General features: G+C 28.9%; 1 protein-coding gene across 1 annotated transcript; it reads left to right on the forward strand.

The window, feature by feature from the left end:
• Nucleotides 1–429: 429 nt before the first annotated feature.
• Nucleotides 430–22,140, forward strand: LOC129972690 (sialin-like). Its single transcript, XM_056086912.1, has 10 exons — nt 430–714; nt 2,801–3,021; nt 5,162–5,395; nt 9,390–9,573; nt 10,670–10,800; nt 11,687–11,836; nt 14,509–14,641; nt 15,108–15,263; nt 16,821–16,906; nt 18,465–22,140. Exons 1-10 carry the CDS (start codon nt 669–671, stop codon nt 18,621–18,623), a joined length of 1,500 nt encoding a protein of 499 aa, XP_055942887.1. The 5' UTR covers nt 430–668; the 3' UTR covers nt 18,624–22,140.
• Nucleotides 22,141–22,488: the final 348 nt, after the last annotated feature.

The raw sequence follows: 22,488 nt of genomic DNA on the forward strand, positions 1-22,488 counted from the left end.
TAGTGTTAGTTTGGCGTTAGGGAGTTTAAAGTACAAGACGGAAGCTTTGTTTAGGCGACGTAAAGTTAAAATAGTTAGTGACTAACGACAGAAAAACGTATTATTTAAGCAGTATGATTAAAATCAATTACTATACTTTTGTGAAAATTCATTTCAAATTCGAAGAAACAAACTCGTTATGTTCTTTTTTACAATTGTTTAAATTGCATCGATGTTAAAATTTTAGATCAATGCATTTAGAAAATATACAATGAATCTAGCCCATATAAATAAAATGCAAATAGACAGCTGAATGCCAGCCATTTTTATACTTTATACTTTTATCAAAGACATAATTTTATAGAACCTCTTATCTCTATTAAAAAGCACAATAAAAAAATTTCTACATAGCTCTTGGGAGACAGTATGAGCTTTCTTTCGTCTTCAATTTTAAACAGAAATGCAGCTACTCATGTGAGCTAAAAAAAATACGAGTTCTCATTATAAAGGTGGTTTAGTTAAATAAACAAAATCTCAAAATTGCTTTCACACAATCAGTATTGTAGAACTCCTTTGAAGTATCGTTTCAGCATTTATTTTTGATTGGATTACGTCTACGAAAGCCATTTTTGTTTACATCCTTTATGCTCCCTTGTCAATAGAAAACCGAAAACTTTTCTGTGATAAGAATGCAAGCCCTGGAAGTCACAGTTCCTGAAAAGTATGAGAATGAAAGTAAAGTATTTTTTTATAATTATTAATTACTTTTTTCTAATTATCTAAAGTATTTTACTTTTTAATGTAAATAAATATCTAGGTTTATGAATGCTTAATTACTCTGTATATGCAGGATGTACTAAATGTGCACTCATTGAACAAGTATTACATGAAAGATTCTAAGTGATAAACATAATGTTTTAATTGTATTCACAAGAAACAAATCTTGCAAGATTGAAGTCCATTGAGTGTGCGTGGGTTTATTTGTGTAAATTGAGGAGATCGATATGGTTTTGAATCTTCTATTTACTGTATTTTCACAAGAATTCCTTCATAGACTGCCAGTTAATTAATACTCAAATTGTAGATACTCTATTAATTAATTGGAGTTAATATCTAATGATATATCTATTGTTTTAAATTGAACGTATGTATCCTAATCAATTTGAGGTGATTCATTCTTTTATATTAATTAATTTGAGTGGATTTATTATTTTATATTAATTAATTCGAATAGATTTATTCACTTTATTAATTAATTTGAGTGGATTTATTATTTTATATTAATTAATTCGAATAGATTTATTCACTTTATTAATTAATTTGAGTGGATTTATTATATTTATTAATTCGAATAGATTTATTCATTTTATTTATTAATTTGAATGGATTTATTATTTTATATTAATTAATTCGAATAGATTTATTCACTTTATTTATTAATTTGAGTGGATTTATTATATTTATTCATTAGAATAGATTTGTTCATTTTATTAATTAATTTTAGTGGATTTATTATTTTATATTAATTAATTCAAATAGATTTATTCACTTTATTAATTAATTTGAGATGATGAGGTAATATATATTAAGTAATTTAATTTAACCCTTTCTAGAGCCATGGGAACTATACTTCCCACCAAATTCATTAATCTTTGTATGAAATTATGTAGGTTGGCATAAGTTCTGACAAATTTTTCAATAAGACAGAAACTTAGATGTTTCAGTTTCTTATCTCAAACAAAATGGTATGTCTTGGTTTGTCATTTAGCTATTAATTAAGCAAATAAATTAATTAACCAAATAAAGTTCAAAATCAAGCAATGGAGGAAAATTTTTTAAATCCCTCCATTTTAAAATAAAAGTTTGAAACAATGTAAGTTAAATATTTACCAAAATCGGAAGGTTGAAAATATTTTTCTGGGGAAGGAAATGGACTTTTTAATAATGTTTACTCCTGGCGAGCCAACTGATTCTCAAAGGCAGATAATAACGTACAAAATTGTGGCAGATCTTAATTCAGAAACATTTTAGCTGAATCAGAACTTGAGGATGGAAAGAATTACAGAATTTTTTTTTATTATACTGGATATATTTCCTAATGTATTTGATATTTTGGTGAACTTTGCAGATTTCACAAAATAAATAATGAAATAGAAAAGGAAACATTTTCGGATACGACCTTTACCTTTCAACAATGGAACTGAAATAATAATTCAAGCATATAGCAAAAAGCAATGAAATGTTTGTACAAAAAGTAAACACTATTTCAATTTCATTACAATATTAGAAATGATTTTTATAAATCATGGATAATAATGTTTTTGAAAATTCATTTAAATAAGAAGGAATATAAAATGATAATTAAAATAATAAAATTGTAAAGAAAATATTTTTTTAAGTTTTAAAGCGTCTTTAATTTATTTTTTGCAATGATGTTCTTAGAAGTTACTGCCTAAACACACCTAGATTTTGCCTAATTTTTAATTAATTAAAAAAAATTTAAAAATGACTCTAAGATGTTTATTTCTCACCTCTGAAAGTATACCTGAGTCAAAATTCGGAGTTCTAAATCAAACGGTTTCTCCTGTACGTCGCCAATAGACAAGCAGATAGATAGACAATAAACAGAGAAATATAATCCATATTTAGTTTTATTAGTAGTAGAAATGTCTTATAAGCAACTCTTAGAGCTAAGAAAAAATACATTATAATTATCAGCGGTGTCCTAAATAAAGAAACAATAATTTGATATTATTCATCTTCAAAATTCAAACTATCAAAATTCTATTATCTTGATATATTGAAATCATTTCGTTTTAAGAGCCCAGAAGATGCTACATACCGAAGCGATTCATTGTTGCCTTCTTGGGATTTTTTGGTTTTGTCAATGTCTATGCCTTACGGGCGAACCTAAGTGTGGCTATGGTTGCCATGGTGAATAACACAGAAGGAAACACCAAAGTATTTAATAGCTCCAGAGATGAATGCCCGGATATTATGGGGAGCAGTAACGATTCAATTATGGATCAGAGCAATTCCTTGGTAAGTATGATTTCAACAAATACATTTCATCATTTGAATGTTTCAATGTTTAAGATCGGTATGTACTTGATATTGTGAATTGAAAGTAATTTAAAACCTGAGACTATTTTATCCTAAATTAATAAAGAAGCTTTATTTATGTAAAAATTCAGAATATGCAGATGCAGTTGGTCTTGAGTGTATTCCATATTAACCCTATGAGCCCTGATCACCCGATATGGCTCCGTTCGACAGGGGCCAGACTCATGCGCTTTAAGTCGGATAAATGAGTTTAAAGAAGAGAAAGGTGTACCTCGTCGAGAAATACATTTCACGCCTTAAACTCCTTTAAACACCCCAAAGCGATTGAGTCAGGCCCTGTCGAACGGAGCCATATCGAGCGGTCAGGGCTCATAAGGTCAACCTCTCTTCTCTATTTTTTGGGGGATGGTGATGGTTTTATAGTAAAGTTTCGGTTTATGGATAAGAAGATGGCGAATTCTAGTCTTAATTCTACATCTCGCCAAGAATGTTGATCTTGTATACCTTAAATTAAACATTACAAGTTGAAAGACACATTTTGGCTTTGCGTGGTAGATCGGAATTTAAAGTATTCTTGCATGTGTTTTTCTCATCATCAAATCACAAGTGAAAAACACGAGATCTATTCCAAACAAGCTCTTGTATCATCTAAACGAGGTAGGATACTCAAGTAAAGATGACTATTCAGCGTACATAATAATATACCTAATTATATATATAATTACAGTGTATTAATTATGCTTTTCAGAGTGGGTTCATTTCAATCAAAAATTAGAAAGCATAAAAAAGTCTCTGAATTATATGCACGCTTATATGATTCTACCAGCGGTCTGGTCCTCTGCCAAGATCAATCAGCAATCTTGGATCCGGTCACAATTATTAAAAGGAATAGCAAAATCTAAACCCTTTCCAGAATTACCATGATCATCTATGCCGCCAGTATCCGTTATCCACTTACACTTTTGGATCACATCTGAAACACCTCTGATAGAGGAATCAACTTTTGGGAGACCAATAAATAAATATATTACTTTGAAAATTAATTAAATTTATTCTCCTCCCCAAATGACTCTATGCTTTCTTACTTTGGAGAAATTTATTAAGTGGAATGCCTTCTAGGACATGGGCGATATGAATAATGAAATATGATATAATATAACTACTTTGATAAATGAGGCATGACGGGAAAATGTGTACAACGATGAAGGTAATGGCATCAATAATAATATAAATAACAATTTTCCCCCATTCATCTACTGTCAATTGAGAAAGACCATCGAAAGATGAAGTAGTATGAAGAAAACAGTAGATGAGAGATCTGTGCTCTTTACACTCATTCATTCTGACTTCATTTATAAAAATGTATTCCATGGATTTTTATCTTATTATTTCATTTCTTTCCTGTGCAATTATTTGCAAGTATTGGTATATCTATGTCAAGTGATATTTCTAGTTCAGAACTATGATGAAATAAAAACGTATATTTAAGATTTTCGTCAACTTAAAAATCAATACGTTAAAGAAATTTTTTCTCTAAATGTTGAAAATTTAATAGCTAAATTTAACAAGTGACAAACCTCCGCATCCAAACGAATATGAAATATAACCTTACTTTCTAACAAACAGTATTTGAATACTTTCTTCAGTGCTGAAAGATATAAAAACTACATAAGAAGAATTGAAAGCTTGAAGAATTAATTCATGAATTTTGCTAAATTCAGTTTGATATCATATCTTTTGAAATGTTGATAGTGAAATTTTGCAATTGCTATTATCTAGTGCAGGGAAGTCAGTATAATATTTTTAATTTAATATGATATACTATCTAAAATAATCTTTTAAAATTCTAAGGAGTCACCAAATAAAATAGGTAAAAACACAAAAATATTCAATTCCGTGTTTTTACCAATCATTAACGCAGTTTTAGGATTTTCACACCAGCTTTCATTTTATAATCTGTGCACTTTTTAATCTGCAGAAAACTAATTAAATTAATTCATGCGTTTCAATCGGCTTTTTGTCGGATTGTGACTTAAAAAAAAAATGTTTTAACATGATAACATGAAATTTGCGATAGCAAATTTAATTATTTTTATTTTTATCCTTTTTTCTTTGTTAGGGAGAGAAATATAATTGGGATGCGAAGACGCAGGGAATGATCATGAGTTCCTTCTTCTATGCTTACTTCATTACTGTGCTCACAGGCGGCTACTTCGCTAAAAGATTTGGAGCCAAGCTTATGTTTGGCGGCGGCATAGGCGTCACGTCCATTTTGACGCTTTTGACACCGGTAGCTGTAAGATGGGGAATTATTCCTTTCATCATTGTTAGAGCTCTTGAAGGGGTAGGAGAGGTAAGTTAGAAAGAATCTAAGGAACATTTGAAAAAAAAATGGATCTTATTTTCTAAAATTGCAATAACAGAAATTTTGATATATTTTTGAGATTGATAGTTTATTTTTGTATATCTAGCTGTATTCTTTCAAAATAATAGTTTTTCTAAACGATAACTGTAGTAATTCAATGTATTCTCCACTTAATAAAGCATTAACTTTAATATGATTATTCAGGCTGGGAGTGGCGTTTTTTCTTTATCCGGTTAGTAGCGAGGGCCGCTATATCAAAGTTTCGTTCGCCAGTTAGACAAGTTAAGAATTACAATGTAAGTTACACCTGTTGAAGTGAAGCAACTCCTTTGGTGATTGAAATTCTAACCAAGGTTTAAAAAATAAGAAAAGTCTCAAAATTGCTCACATTCATATTTTAAAAAAAGGTTTTTTAATCTTATTAAATAAAATTAACTTTTATCCGAAGACTTCAAAAATTATTTTTTTCTTTAATGAGAGATATCAAACTAAATTATAAATTTCATCTCTTCGTTCATTCGAATTAAGTTACATTGCCTGCGAAGAATATAATGCGAGCCTCCCATAAAAAATAGGAATTTAATAAGACAAAAAGGAAAGTACTTTTTCTTATAATAATACGGCACTTTACATGCGATTTATTTATAGTTAATTATAAACCGTTCTTTATCAATCACCAAAATTCACTGTACTATATTATGGGGTTTTAAGATTTTTACCATTACTGGAAATCGACCTTAGATGCATTTTGTGGAAGTGAACTATACCAGTTTCCTATTTATACTGGATCTTGACAATCATAGAAAAATTCATAAATATCCAATGATGCTTTTTTAATCCTTTGTAGAGAAACGAAAATCACAAAATCTAATCTGACAGTCGTCTTAGATGTGAAAGAATTAGAAACTTGATGTTAGTAAAAAAATTTCACTAACGATGAGAGACTAACAGGCAGAATCAATGTCAGCAAGTAAACGTTTTATTTTCCCTCACAGATCTTGAAAGGATTTCTGGAGTTAAATGAACATTTGGTCAAATATTCTTTCTCACACGCTGCAAAATTACAAAATAAAATTGTTGTTTGAATAAACTCCGATTGAATTAGTTATATATAAAATCGATATCAACAAATATGATGAGCATGTTCAATATGTCTGTGCTAATCCAAATATTGTATAACACATTCTTTGAGTCATCATTGCAAATCTCAAAGCATCTTGAATGTCTATGCAGTCGATATGCATTGTTTCAATTAGATCGTCATGAATTATAATATAATAATGGGTAGTCTTATACACGAGATCATTAAAAATATTTTTTTATATTAATATCGATGATAGTATTGAAATGTTGCCTCTTTAAAGTTACTAACTACTATCATCGCAAGATTAGTAATGTGTTTTCTTTTGTCACAGCTCTGCAAAATTAGTCCGATAATTTTATGCTATATCTGTGTGCTGCATAAAAATCCATTGCATCCATTAAATATTTACTAATTTCTCTCTTTTCTGAAAAGCAGCAGCCTAATCTTTAATACTTTTAATTTTAAGGGGGTCTGGGACACAAAACTCGTCAAATTTTCGAAATTATTTTTTTAGCTGAAAAAATTTTGCATGCTTTTCTGCTTAAAATAACATTTAAATCATGTTTCTGTCTTAATTAGAACGAGAGATATCATAATTTTTGTTGACTACTGCTTTGAAATTCCAACTGTCAAACAGGTGTTGCCATGGCAACTTCATCTCTTTAAATGTAAACAGACATTTCCCGGCACTGTTTTAGCTTACTTTTTGATTTTTTTTAAATAAATTTTTAAAGAATTTATTTTAAATCCTAGATTTAGTTTGTATACAACTCAACTCCTTCAATAATGAAGTGAAACGAAGAAATTCAATGTTTATTAGAACCTCTGTGTTTACATTTCATGAGACAACGTGCTTTTTAATTTTCTGCTCTAAAGTTTGTTTTCTTAATTGTAAATGTAAAATTAAATTAAAATAAACACTTGTGAGGAAAGGAGGCGTCTCTTATGCATCTGGAAGCTTTTAAATGTATTTAAATAGTTTTAATTCTTATAAATTTTATTTTTAACCATGTTGCGTTTTTTCATTATTTGTTGTGATCAAATTGATATAAGTCCAGATCATATAAAGATAGAGGTCTGAAATTTGAAACACATACTTTTCAAACTGTTTGCCTTAATTTTGATTCAGCAAATTAAAAAAAAAACTTTTCAAGATATGAATTTTTTTTAAAAAAGTACCCAAGATTTTTTCAAAACTTTCATTCAAATTTTTTTAATTTTTTTAAAAATTAATATTTTTTAAATTTTCGAATTAATATGAAAGAATATATATTTGTGTTTGATTTAATGAAAAAATTTTGAAAATTGATGAAAAATATTTCGAGTTATATCGATTTAAAACAAAACCACTTTTTTTAAAAAAAATTTAAATTTTAAGTTTAAAAAAAAATTTTGAAAACTTTTGTGTTGTGATTTTGCTTATTAATAAGATGGTTGATTAGTACAAAAAATTTCAAAATTTTATATTAATTAATAAAAAAATTTTCAAAATGTGTCCCTGGCCCCCTTAAAATGTTTATGACATAAGGCCGATTGAACCTTTAAGTCTTAAGAATGTTTAATGCAATACTTAAATGTAACAAGAGGTAACAGACGCAGATGAGAGTGGTGATGATGACGATTCAGGGACCTCAGAAAGTTATGTATTTACGCTCAGCTTTATCTTTCATATATTTTTTCTACGTCAGCAGCAAGAAATAAATGACAATTCCATTTACGACTTCACTACTACATTGCTGTAAGGGGAAAAACATCCACTGCGATATACAAGATCTTTTAATAAAAATAAAATTGAAATAAGACTTATCTAAAAATGTTTAATATTTATAGAATAGATAAAGTTGCTTCAAACATTCTGCTAATACATTATGCACATGACATTTTGAATCGATTCAAGAATGCGCACTGAAACATTCTTCATTTTTCATTCAATATTTAATATTTCCAATTGCAGGGTATTGTGTAAAATGTTTTTTGTCATGGTTCCTGAAAAGAAAATTCTTTTATATTAATAAATGTGCAAATTATAAGCAGAAACGTTTGGTGAAATTTGGAATTGTTTTTATGAAAGCCTTAATTTCTCCTGGAGCATACGTGCTTTTCTCATAAAAAGGAGCACGATTTGTTACAAATGCTTTCTTAATCATGTGCTAAAGTTTGGAAACTTTTGATTCATTAGTTTGTGCGCAATTATCCAAAAGATATTCGTTTTCCTTCAACTTAATAACGGTCCCCCTATGGGGTTTCGGGAAAAATTCTTTGCAGAAATATCTGATGTCTACTATGTTGTTTCCACTCCTGAAGTTTCATGGTATTTCCATCTGTATTTTTCTAGATATTTAACAAAGCATCTAAAATAGTAAGTGATCGGTCATCATTGGCCAGGTAGTATATCAGTGCTTATTTTTGAATCTGAATTGAACGACTTAATCATTACCTATTCCTTCGTGGATAAAATGATTGTTTTGTTTCTATTGCAAATTTTCTAATATTTTGTTCCTATTGTAAATTTTGCAACCCGTTTGTCAAAATTTGCAATCGATCAAAATTTGCAAACCCGTTTGTCAAAATTTGCAAAAATTATTTAGCATTCCGTTTTGTAGTGTGCACATGCGTAAATCACTCCGAGTAATAAAAATGAACAACTATGTTTCTGAAAAGCAAAACAGTAGATTCAGAACCTGTTTGGCATACTAAATTTTGAGTTATTTTCTGATTAAATTCTTATCCTATTCTTGCTTATGAAATTAATAAGATTTTTACGCCTCTTTTTTTTCGTTGCACAGTAGAATTCGCAAAGGATGAAAATACTTTCATTCCAACTTTTATTTTTCCTAAAACATGTCATCAAGAATATTTTTTTATTTATATTTCTGACATACGAATTTTTCGTTTCAGGGTTTGACATACCCGGCAATCAATACCATGGTCAGTCAGTGGGCGCCAAAACTGGAGCGAAGTAGATTCTCATCAGCAGTGTTCAGTGGAGCTTCCATAGGGACTGTGGTGTCTTTGTCTGCATCTGGGCTACTGTGTAAATCAGAAGCACTTGGAGGATGGCCATCCGTCTTTTATGTGTTTGGTATGCCCCTTGAATCGTCTATTATATTTAAATTTTAAAAAATATTAAAAATGTGTCATATCTAATAACTCTCTGGTCGTTACTTATCTCCTGACTTTGAGGCTTTGACAGATCTGGTTATGTCACTTATTACTATGTTTAAAAAGATTCTTGTATTTGTTTTATTACGGAATGATTGCAAATTAAACCAGTTTATTTGGTATTTCTTTTAAAGTCATTACTGTGTGCGTCTGCCGATTTTTTTCATGCGTTCGGATAAAAATATATACGGATTTCAAGCATTTTTTGCCAGATACCACAGAGCGTTTGTCGCTGCACTTCTTCAGAGCTTGAGAATGGTTCCTTTTAAACAAAATTTTGAATAAAGGAAAAAGTTATAGGGACATGATTTGGGGAATAAGCAGGTTGTGAAAATACCAGACAGATGATATGACACCCGGAACAGCATGTCAGCCAGAGCCTTATCGTGATACATCTCTCACGGATATACTCGTGAGACGAAGTTTTAATGTCTGTAAGTATGAGCAACACGCATTTAGTCAACTAGTTTGAATCAGGTGAAACGTGTATGAGCAATGAGCCAAATAATATAATCAGTTATTCTGCGATTATTCGTATAATCTTATCGCATTTAAAAAATGTTCTGAAATTCTAAAATATTTTGACTTAGCATCCAGTATGTTCACAAAATACAATTTGGATTCAATTTCGGTAATCAGTCAACGAATAGTGTGGAATCAGAATAAATTCAAAATGATGAAGCAGTTTGTGAAAAATTATTATGTCCGGATCAAAAGATCCCCTAAAACAAAAGCAATACGAAGAAACGATGTATATAGAACTTGTAGAATGCATTTTTGTTATATAAATTGTATATGCATCAATAGGATTAAATTAAAAATGCATACCATCGAGAATTTCATAGTATTATCTTACACCAATCTTCATGGTAATCGTTCTCATATCAAAATAGTGAGTAATATTTTTCTTAGCCGGAATTTTAAGCACAGATTTTGTTGATTTTTTTATTTCTAATTAATATTTATATGTTTCTTACGATAAAATCATGCGAATACTTTAATGTCTATATTTTTAGGTACTATTGGGTGTTTTTGGTATGTACTCTGGGTTATATTTATATACGAAACACCCGATGAGCATCCAACAATTTCTAAAGAGGAATTATTCCTTATTTATGAATCAGAGGAGAATCAACTATTGCAAAAGGTGAGATGTGCAAAGTTTACTTTAACTATACTTTTACTTAAAATTTTGAATAATTTCAGCACCTATTTAAGAAGTTAAGCTAAAGCTTTCTAAATTTGTAACATTTTTTTTGGTATGAAAGCCAGGTAAAGTAGGATATAAAAATAGTTTTCACAAAAAAATGTGAACATTTAGAAGTAATATATGTTCCAGTAAGAGCAAGGGCTTTTTTCATTTATTACGAATTAAACAAATTTAATAAGGAAAAAGGACGGAATTAAAATAAAGAAAAATTGCATTCTATTAATTCAGTGTTTCAATTACTTTATATAGTTGGGAAAATAGTTCTATCATAAATATAAATATTGCGTTATTATAAAACTTTATGTCACTTTAGTCTAAAAAGTCTTTAAGAATTTTCGGAAACGCTGTGTATAAATAGTAATTAAAATTAATTATAATTTTATACAGAAAAATATGCTACAAAATTTCTCAAATTAAAAGTTAAATGCAAAAAGGAAATGCTATTCCAAAAATGAGTTAAACATATATAAATAAAAAAAGTAACTGGTTATTATTTGTTGCAATTTCAAAATTCGTCTCGAAAGGGACAAAATAAAAAAAAAATATTTGTGAGAGATAAAAACATTTAAAATTTAAATATGTAAAAATTGCAAATCGTTTATTTGAATAAATAAAATAAATCTCAGGAAATATCACCATGGATAGTCTGTAATACGGAATTCTCGCAGGTCTTACCAATGAAATGTTATTAAGTAATATCGCTGTTATATTTTAACCATTTCTTTTTATAAAGATAGTGATTCATTTTGTTTCGAAAAACTAAATGTAACCTTCCCTGGAATCTGTAAAGAAATATTTCTACTCTAATTTTTATTTCCTGCAGGATCTTGACATACCATGGAAAAAAATTTTCACTTCTGCACCATTGTATGGTGTCCTGTTTGGCCACATTGGGTCATATTTTGGATTAACAGTCCTGATGACAGAACTACCTACGTATCTAACTGGAGTCTTGCACTACAGTGTAGAAGCGGTAATATTCCATTAAAAATTAGATTTTTATATTTGACATTTACTTATTTTTATTCAATTTTAATTTAAAAAAATAATAAGTTTCTATTTCTCATTTTTTTTTCCATATATTTCTTTAGCGTTATCTAGAAGTTATGAGAAGTTTCTGCAGAACGATAATAGATGGCAGCACGATGGATGTTGTCAGGAATAGACAAATGTGATAAGATAATAGGACAAATGCTAAATTCTAGAGATATTACAATGCTGGGTTTGTGATATCATTAATAGTTATAATTCTCTTTGATCATCTCATTATGAAATCCATTAAATTTTATTTCCACCAAAAAAAAGTTATATCATTTTGTACAATATATTACCAAGAGAGGAATCACTAATAAAGAGTAGTTATTTTTGAGGATTTACAAAAGTAACCGAAGAGCCTTTTGATGCATCTTCGAAATAATAGACTAACACAAGTATCTGATTCACATGAAATTTCTTGTAACAATTTCCTGCTTTAAAGTAGCAATGATCGTCGCTTACGGTTTCACCATATTGTTTGGCATTCCGAATACTGAATAAATCCCTTTGAGCCTAAGCCTAATTCCTGTAAATTCAGTTCAGTATTATCCATTCAAAGCTTATTGGAGATCTTTCTGATTTTCTTATTCGCATGAAAATATTATTAATAAAATTAATTTAAGATATTTTTATGATATCATATTGAACTACTATATTATGTTATAATATAGATACAACAACAATGTTGAATATCTAGGGCCATTTGAGCTATAGTTATGGAACAAAATTTTAATTTTGTTCGTCTTGATTTTTTTTTAACAAAATCTTAATGGCAAGAAAGGTTTTTGATGTTTTTTCCCCTTTCTATTTACAAAATATCCAAAGCGCAAAATCTCAAAAACATTTAACTTAGAGATTTTAATGCATCTGCCCATTTTAAACAATATCTTCTAGATATTACAAGCCATTTTGACTAACGAACAACATCGTAGAGATATCGTATAATATCTTGTGCTAACAGGGCTTTATTCCTATTCAGTTCCTAGTCCAACAAGGTATTGCTGAAATTCTGTCAGTCACTTTTTTGTGTATACGTTGAATATATTAAACAATCAACCAGTTACACGGAGGAATGTCAGCATGTTGTTTACATATCAATATTGTGTATGTTTATAAAACTTTCAGCTATGTATTCCAAAGGGCATACTTTCCATCCATGTACCCGTAAATGTGTGATTAGTTTCTGAAAGAGGCAAACTAGCTCCTGATATTGAAATGCAAAATGAAGATGTGCATAAAGAATAGAATGAAATCGGATAGAGAATAGATTATTTATATGCGTGTATTTGAACATAATATCTCAGAAACACAATGAATAAAATCCTGAATCTAGTGTTTGAATTAAAATTGCATACTTATATTAAACTTTATGTAAATTGAATTTATAAAAAGGAAGTTTTTCTATTCTTGTACATTATGGTTCAAAATGAAGCCAGCTTCGTGAATAAAATTTAACGTATGTGTTTCATTGAAATTGATTTATATCAATTTTTTGCCTAAAATAAACAAAATGTTTATCCATGCGTATATGATGGCATATTTTACGTGGCTAATGCTTGGCCTTCAAATGGCTCATATGTATAGATAGCATTGCTTAGATCAGGAGAAGCCTTTTGTACGCCAATGGGATCTTAATTGGAGATCAATATGGAGTCACTATGACTCCACAGTTACATTGCAAAATGAAACTTGAACTTAAACAAATGCAATTAATTTGTTGAATTTAGATTCTTTTTTTAAACTTTATTTATATATTTTTTTAAAAATATTCTTCAACTATTTTGTTTCTTTTAAAACTGTATGATGGTTCCCACATAAAAACATGGTAGAATGTTCATTCGAAAGAATGCAATATCTAAGTTTTATTAAAACCTTTTTTTATTTAATAAAATATTGATTATATATTATTTATTGGTATCTGTTTTATTTTTTATATATTCATTGCCATTACATATTTACTGCCATTTTGCAAATTTACTGTCATTTTACATATTTATTGTCATTTATTGCCACATATGTTAAATCAGATATGATGCTTACATCCTAGAATCGCAAAACGTTATCACATGTTGCCGATTTCAACACCATTTCATAAAGAATTACCTCAGACATTTCCAGTTTTCTCTCATGCAATTATCTTAATTCTTAGGCACTCATTTGCTTCTATGAAATCGGGAGATAATTCAAGAAGTTCATCGGAAAGCATAGATAACCGGCCAATTCTGCATTCATTGTGAACACCTGTATATTTCTGAGATAATTCACGAATGATTTTTTTTTTTTTTCATTTTCTTGACTTTTATTTTTTCTATGAACAGAATTAGACTTTTTCTAAATATACTGCAGGTACTTTCTTCTTTCTTTAAAGGGATGAAACGCACTTCACATTTGACGGATAAAATCATTGCAAACATGATTTACTTTATTTAGTTTTAGATCTTGAGTGAAAATCAACAGCGAATGCAAAGCTAACAGATTAAAGTCAAAGCAGTATTGCTAAATGCTAACTACAAAATGAAATCTTATACTTTAGTATTATTATATAATCCTAACGCTTGTTAATGTTTTCAGCGAATTGTTTGACCAAATGTGTTTGTATTTCTTCCCCAGAGTGGTCTATTAACCGGATTGCCAAACATCTTGGAGGCATTGGGCGGAATGATGTCATCCTTTGTTGCGGACAAACTCATAAGCTCTAAGAAGCTAAGTGTCACGACAGTTCGCAAAATATTTCAATCAATAGGTGAATCCCTGGAAATATTTTTTTAATCAAAATTTCTTTTTATCTATTATCCTAAAACTGTTTTCTGAAAAAAGGTATGAAAATAATAATTTTTATTTGATGCTATATAGCAGATTAAACTAAAAATGCTTCGACTTTCTTAAATGACACCGTCGGAATTTTTTCCAATATCATTCAGAATAAATAAAAAATTAAGTTTTTAGATAGGAAAAGTACGAATGATTTTTTTAATAAACTCTACATCTATATGCCGTGGCGTAGCTTGATCAGTATTGGCTTTTGCTTCTTAACACCCAAGAAAACTATCTTTAAAATATCATCACAATATCTGTTAATAGAAACATTTCGAAATCCATGACATGAAACATTTTTGAAATTTCTTTTCGATCTATGCGTGTCTGATTTATATAAATTGATAATTTTTATAAAAAAATTAATTTATAATACAATCAATTTCTATTTACAGCTATGGTGGGAGCAGGTATTTGCGTGCTTGCAATCACTGTTTCAGGGTGTCAGGCGTCGGTTATCATAATCCTCTACTCATTATTATCGTACGTGAATGGCTTTAAGTGTTCTGGATATAATGTCACTCACGTTGATATGTATCCACCATTGGCAGGTAAGAATGACATTAGAAGTTATTTAAAACTTATAGGTTTATTTATACTTTGGCTTATATATATATATATTTCCATTTTATACTTAAAATAATATATTATCTTAATATGACATTTAGGTTATTACATTATTACTCACGTTGATATGTATCCACCATTGGCAGGTAAGAATGACATTAGAAGTTATTTAAAACTTATAGGTTTATTTATACTTTGGCTTATATATATATATATTTCCATTTTATACTTAAAATAATATATTATCTTAATATGACATTTACGTTATTACATTATTACTCACGTTGATATGTATCCACCATTGGCAGGTAAGAATGACATTAGAAGTTATTTAAAACTTATAGGATTATTTATACTTTGGCTTATATATATATATATTTATATATATATTTCCATTTTATACATAAAATAATATATTATCTTAATATGACATTTATGTTATTACATTATTACTCACGTTGATATGTATCCACCATTGGCAGGTAAGAATGACATTAGAAGTTATTTAAAACTTATAGGATTATTTATACTTTGGCTTATATATATATTTATATATATATATATTTCCATTTTATACATAAAATAATATATTATCTTAATATGACATTTATGTTATTACATTATTACTCACGTTGATATGTATCCACCATTGGCAGGTAAGAATGACATTAGAAGTTATTTAAAACTTATAGGATTATTTATACTTTGGCTTATATATATATATATATATATATATATATATATATATATATATATATATATATATATATATATATTTCCATTTTATACTTCAAATAATATATTATCTTAATATGACATTTATGTTTTGTAATATAATAAAGAGAAATAGGCATGCAATTTCGACCTACTCTCGCTATACAACTGAAACCAGTCTCAATGCAAGTAAGATTAAATATAGCATAAGATTACAAAAGCCACATTCATTACTTATATATGTCTAAAAACCACCAAAATTGAGATTTGAATTATAGGCAATTATTTATAGTAATTTGACTTTCAAAACTGAAGTACCCGAAACAGCACTTTTAGCAAAATACGGCGATCGTCTGAAATTCCTGAATATTCTTGCGAAGAAGGAAATTTCTATTCCTTTTTTATTGTGATTGATTGAATAACTAGGGTATGTGCTTTATTCAGTAGAATGGATCAACCTGAAGGAAAAAAAAACTGAACAATTTCATTTTTCAAATCTTCCTAATATTCATAGGTTAAACTAAGTGTTTACACTTAAATCTTTGCACATCAACCATTTGAAAGTTCGAACTTTTAAAGGGAATATTGAATTTCTTTACAAAAAAGCTACTCTGGAAATTTTATATATTGAGATGCTTGTGCTTTGAAGCTGTTAGGTATCATGCAAGACATAGTACGAAGTAAAATAACAAATTTATATCATTCTAATATCACTAATATTCCACGTAAGCATTTTTAAATGTTATTCACTTATTTAATTGTATAATTTAGTATGTATTCGAATTGCTGCATTTATTTTTCTGATCGATTTAAAATTATTTATACAGGAGTCTTATACGGATTGACGAACAGTATATCCTCCCTTAGTGGAATTATTGTGCCTAATATGACTGGAGCATTCACAGTCAGTGGGGTAAGTGCATTTGCATTAGCGAGATGATATCAATAGGTTTCGAGACTAGTTCTATGCAACAAATAAAGATGAATACACATAGATATGAATACTAAGTATTAGGAGATACTGTCAATCAAAAGTCATTGTGGAAAAAAGCATAGTAATAGCATAAAAGCATAGTGTGGATTGGGGAATAAGATTTTCTTTATATTACTACGATTGCACACGTTACAGTTTTGCGATTTTAACATTAACGAATGCTGAAAGTGAAATTCTACAAATCTGTTACACGTACGACAGTTTCGTATAAATCATGTTAGATATGTGTTACAATCTTGGCTGCCCAAACTGGCAGTCCCATTTCATGTGATGTAGCAAGGTTATAAAGCTGCTTCCGTAAGTAATTCAGTTTCTCCTGGTGATACTGCTTCATTCAATGATAGCGGGGTGGTCAGCTGCACATAAAAAGAAGGAGAAGTCATGCAAAATATGCAAGATCGTTCGAAATTCATAGGCACTTAACGCTTTAAAGGGTCAATTCTTCCTAGAAATGATATATTAACATATTTATGGGATAGGATTAATATAAAAAAGTTATTCATCAAGTTTAAAAGATAAAATTAATTCGGTTTATAAAATGATTTGGTTAATTAACAAACTAAGACATTGCATTATGGTGTCAGATATGAAAATTGATCGTGTAGTATTTTGTTTCCCCGAAACAGTTGATGAGAACATAGGATAATTTCCATAATTGCATACAAAAACTGATAAATTTTGTAATAAATATATTTAACATGGTTTAGAAAGTAATAAAGAGCAGAAGAACAACGATTAGAAGAATCCAACTGGAACTTGACGATCCAACTAGAATAGCAGAGTGTACATATCACACTTCGAAGACTTCCAAGAGCTGTTACTCAAGTTATGAAACCTAATGTACAACTTTGGCTCTCATTACCGAGTAGAAAAGCAGATTCTATTTTAATATATTACGCACATTAGATTGAACCACGCCCATTTGTTGATTGGCGAATAACCGTCACTGTTTTCGCAATGTTATTGTCAAATGTCTGTCCAACATATATTGTTAAATTGCCCATATTTTAATACCCAGCGTTGTAATTTTATCAAAAGTCTAGCACTCCATTATCTTTCTTGCTTGATAAGAAACCTCATGTCCAACTCCTTGCATTTTTAAAGTTCTTAAAGTTTTATTCATTTATTTAAATTTTGATTCCAGTTTAGTTTATTCTCACACCCCTTTTGATGAATGTCTGAAAACGATATAATTTTACCTATTGGTGGCGCAGCATGGTGAACATCATGACTGTTGTGCCAGAAAAAAACAGACTAATCCAGGAGTTGTAAGATGGCAGAGAAGACTATAGTGCAAGGCGATGACTTTAATAGTGACAGTGTGTACTAGTAAAAAAATTTCTTAACAATATGGATAGTTTCGAAATTTCTTAATATCTCCTCGTATTTATAAATATCTATGTAAAACTTTATTTCTAAAATTATTTCTAGCAAGTTCTTAAAGCATTGCAATTCTAATGGTTTCTTTCTTTTATAGAATACCAGAAGCAATTGGAATAAAGTTTTTTATGTCACTGCAGGAGTTTATTTTATTTCAGCAATACTCTATGACATCTTTGCGTCGGCTGAACTGCAACCGTGGGGATCTGAGAAAAAAGAAAAGAAACAAAGCAACACTTCGGAAACAAAAATTTAGCGTTTTGGTGAAAAGTGTTAGTTTTTCAATGAAAAACAGGTTGAAGAGTTGGAGAATCTTTGAAACTTTAGATAAAATAAGAAGTGATGACGGCATTTTATACTTAGTGGAAAAATTATACAAAATGATGAATTTTATTAAAAGGAAAAGTTAACAATGGTTACAGATAAAACTAAAAAAAACTTTAAATTACAAAGAAAATGTTTAAAAAAATTTTTCAAGGAAAATAAGAATCCTTTATACATAATTTTTTTGTCAATGAGTTGTATGTATGTATGTTAATGTATGCAAATGGTGAATCAATTTTACTCATAAATCATTCTATAACGAACCCTTATTTTACAGGAGTGGTCAAAATTGAGGACGCGTTTGAAATTTTTATGTTTTCTAACTTTGTATACTTATTGAAAATGTTACGTTTCACAAAATGCAAACTCTTATATATCATTTTAAAGAGAATTTAATGCTTATTTCTATACAAAACACAAGATTCAAATGTTTACAATACAAAAGAAGTTAAGCATAATTATCGAGATACATTAGATGCTGATGACTGCAGTGAGTTATCAGTACTTAGTCGGATAGCCTTTACTTTTTATTATAGCTTCACATTGATGTTTCATTGAGCTAAAGACAGTTTTAAGCTCTTCTTTCCTTATTTCAAAATACTATGAAACAATTTCAGCCCCAATTAATTCTCTTTTAATTGATAAACGCTTCATATGAACAAGAGTTTTCAAACGGCGCCATAAGTTCTCAATAATTTTGAGGTCAGGACTGTTTCCTAGCCATGATAACAATTTAGTGCTCTTTGTACTAAATCACGCTTTCGATATTTTTGCTGTGTGGCGAGAAGCTGCATCCTGCTGAAAAATAAATGATGTGTTGTTGGGAAAGAGATGACTTATGGAAGGTATAAGTTTGGCTCTAGAACAGTGCCAATGTACTTTCTTGCATTTAATGTTCCATCGATAACATGAAGAAGACCAATACTGTCTGCTGACATGCATGACCAAATCATAGCACTAACTGAGTTCTTCATAGTTGCCTGAATGCAGTCAGGAAGTAGCTCTTCGCCTATTCTACGTCTTACATATTTTCCCCATCAGTACCCAATAACAATATCTTTGTTTCATCACTCCGTATAACTTCTGACCACTGATCATCTGTCCAATTAATGCGTTAATTTGCCCACTGTAATCTTTTTATATGCTGTTGTAAATTGAAATACGGATTTTTTCCGTTGAATTCTACCTCTTAGTCCAACATCTAATAAATCTTCTCCTAATTGTTCGTGAACTAATAGAAATGCCAGCATCATTTAATTGACTTTTGATGACCGCTTATGACATTCTGCTATCTTGGAGACATAATCTTTTTATTCTTCTGCCATCAATAACTGTGGTGCATCTTTTTCAGTCATTTTCTGCTTTGTTTTTTATTGAATTTGTCTCCTGATATTGCAAGCAAAACTTTCGGACTCCAGATGTAGTCACTGAACCACCCCAGCTGTCTTGCAATTTCAGTATATGAAAGACCACATTCTTGTAACACAACAATCTTGGCTCTCTTTCTAGGTGTTCAATCTAATATTTTATTTTATACCCTCGCTTCTTGACTAAATAATAAAAATATTTACAGAAATTCCAGCTGTATATTAAAAAGTTTAACGAAATTTCTAACTTGCAATTTGATTATATAAAAAACAGTCTTCCTTCTACAGAAAAAAGCGTAATAATGACTTGTTCTAACTTTAAACGTGATGTCAGCTTCTGTTAGCAGTTATTAGCATTTGATTGATTCCCAGAACAAGAACAGTGATTTGTCAGGAAAGTTAGAAATTACAATCCACTTCATCACTGTGTTTGTTATTCAGATTAAAATAAAAATAACTATTTGGTATTGAAAATATTTGAATTTTGCATTTTGTATTGAAATCAGTATTAAATTATCTTTAAAATGATATGTAACAGTTTGCATTTAGTGAAATATAACATTTTCTGTAAGCATACAAAGTTAAAAAATATAAGAATTTTCAAAATTGTCCACAATTTTGACTATCAATTTAAGTTAAATTTTCTATATAATTTTATTTTTCTTTTTTCATACACGCTGATTTAAAAAGTGGAAAATTCTGTATATATTTTTAGTATCAGATTCATAGACGTTATAGATAAAGAATGAATTGTTTTATAACGGATTTCTTATATGTTATTTTTTATAATGGATTTACAACCAATTTTTTATGTTTTTTTCTTTAGAATGGATTTATAATGGGTTTTTGTTATCCATTATAGACAATTTTTTTGTTATTGAGTTATATGTATTTGATACATAAAATTTCTGTATGTCTTTTAATTTATGCATGTGGTGCATCAGTTTAACACATAAAGAAAAAAAACTATTCTTTATTAACTAAACTAAACTTGATTTTAAATCAAATTTTCGATACAACGTTATTTTCTTACTTTAATATATGCTGACGTATTAAGCAGAACATTTTGCATATATTTTTAGTATCAGATGCATAGATTTTATTAATAAAGAATGAATTCCTTTATAATGGATTTTTTTTGTAATATTTTGATAATAGATTTTTTATATGGGTTTATAATGGATTCTTGTTTACAAATTGAAAGTTCTCAACAATTTTCCGTTTTTATACAATAACTTTTTAATTGCTGATACAATTGATGTATAAAATGTATATAGTATCTCTTGCTTTAGCAAGAGACACTATATCCATTTTATGCATCATATGCATAGATTCTTTTTTATATTTTATCGTTAGCTTTACTGAAAATGTTGCCAGTCCTAATTATTGGAATGGAAATTAAAGTGTAAAAATGTGCAGAAATTTTATACTACCAAATTGGTGACAAAAATGCTTTTTAATCGCACGAAGTTATTATGGTTGATGATTATCCTGCATAAAGTGTCACATTTATTATGGAAAAAAATGATTTTATTTTGGTGGGCACGAATTTATGCCTTTTCTTATGTTTCATTACCTATTTTTTAAGAAAAATTATTAATTTTATAGAATTTTCAAACCAACACTTATAAAGAAAGTCCTAAAACACTAAACAAAAGCAATAAAGACATTCGAAGTTCAATTATATATATTTGAACATACATAACTGTTTTTGAACGATATTGGTTTCGTTCAACATTGTAAAAAAATGTCTAAATAACAAAAACAGTTAGCCATTTTGCATTACACGCTTCCTATTCATAATTCAAAATGTAAAGTAAGGCATTCTATAAAATTCTTAATTTTATCTTTTTGCCGGTAATATATTTGTCATTTCGACATCTATTTCGAAACTCAATTTTCCCACAGAATTGAATTGCCATTAAATATTTAATTGCATTTATGAAAGAGTGCAATATATTTCATGCCAATGGTCCGGCTAGCTTTGATATGTACATTATGTGACCTGTGTATTTGTATTATAATTACATTTTTTTAATATATAAATGTGCTGAATGTAATTTACCTGAAGTTTACATGTTTGTTTCTGCGTCAGTTTTCTCAATGTTTGCTTTCAATAAAGGCATTCGGGATGTTTATTTGCTTTTTTTTATTTTTGAGTCAAATAATAAATTATGATAGTAAAGAACTATATTAGTTTTATTTTAATAAATGAAATAAGCTAGAGAAACCAGTGAGGTCTTCCCAAAACTTTCTGGCATACTCTCTAATAAACTTGACATGCCAGAAAATGACTTACATGACATTAGCGTACAATACTTAAGAAATATTAACCTTGGCGTAAATTTAGCATATCTACTGAATCTATCATGCCACTCTTGGCGAGTTATTACACAATTAATCTTTATAAAAAGTATCCAAAAACCGAAT

The sequence above is a fragment of the Argiope bruennichi genome, chromosome 6, assembly GCF_947563725.1.
Source record: "Argiope bruennichi chromosome 6, qqArgBrue1.1, whole genome shotgun sequence".
Taxonomy (NCBI): Eukaryota; Metazoa; Arthropoda; class Arachnida; order Araneae; family Araneidae; genus Argiope; species Argiope bruennichi.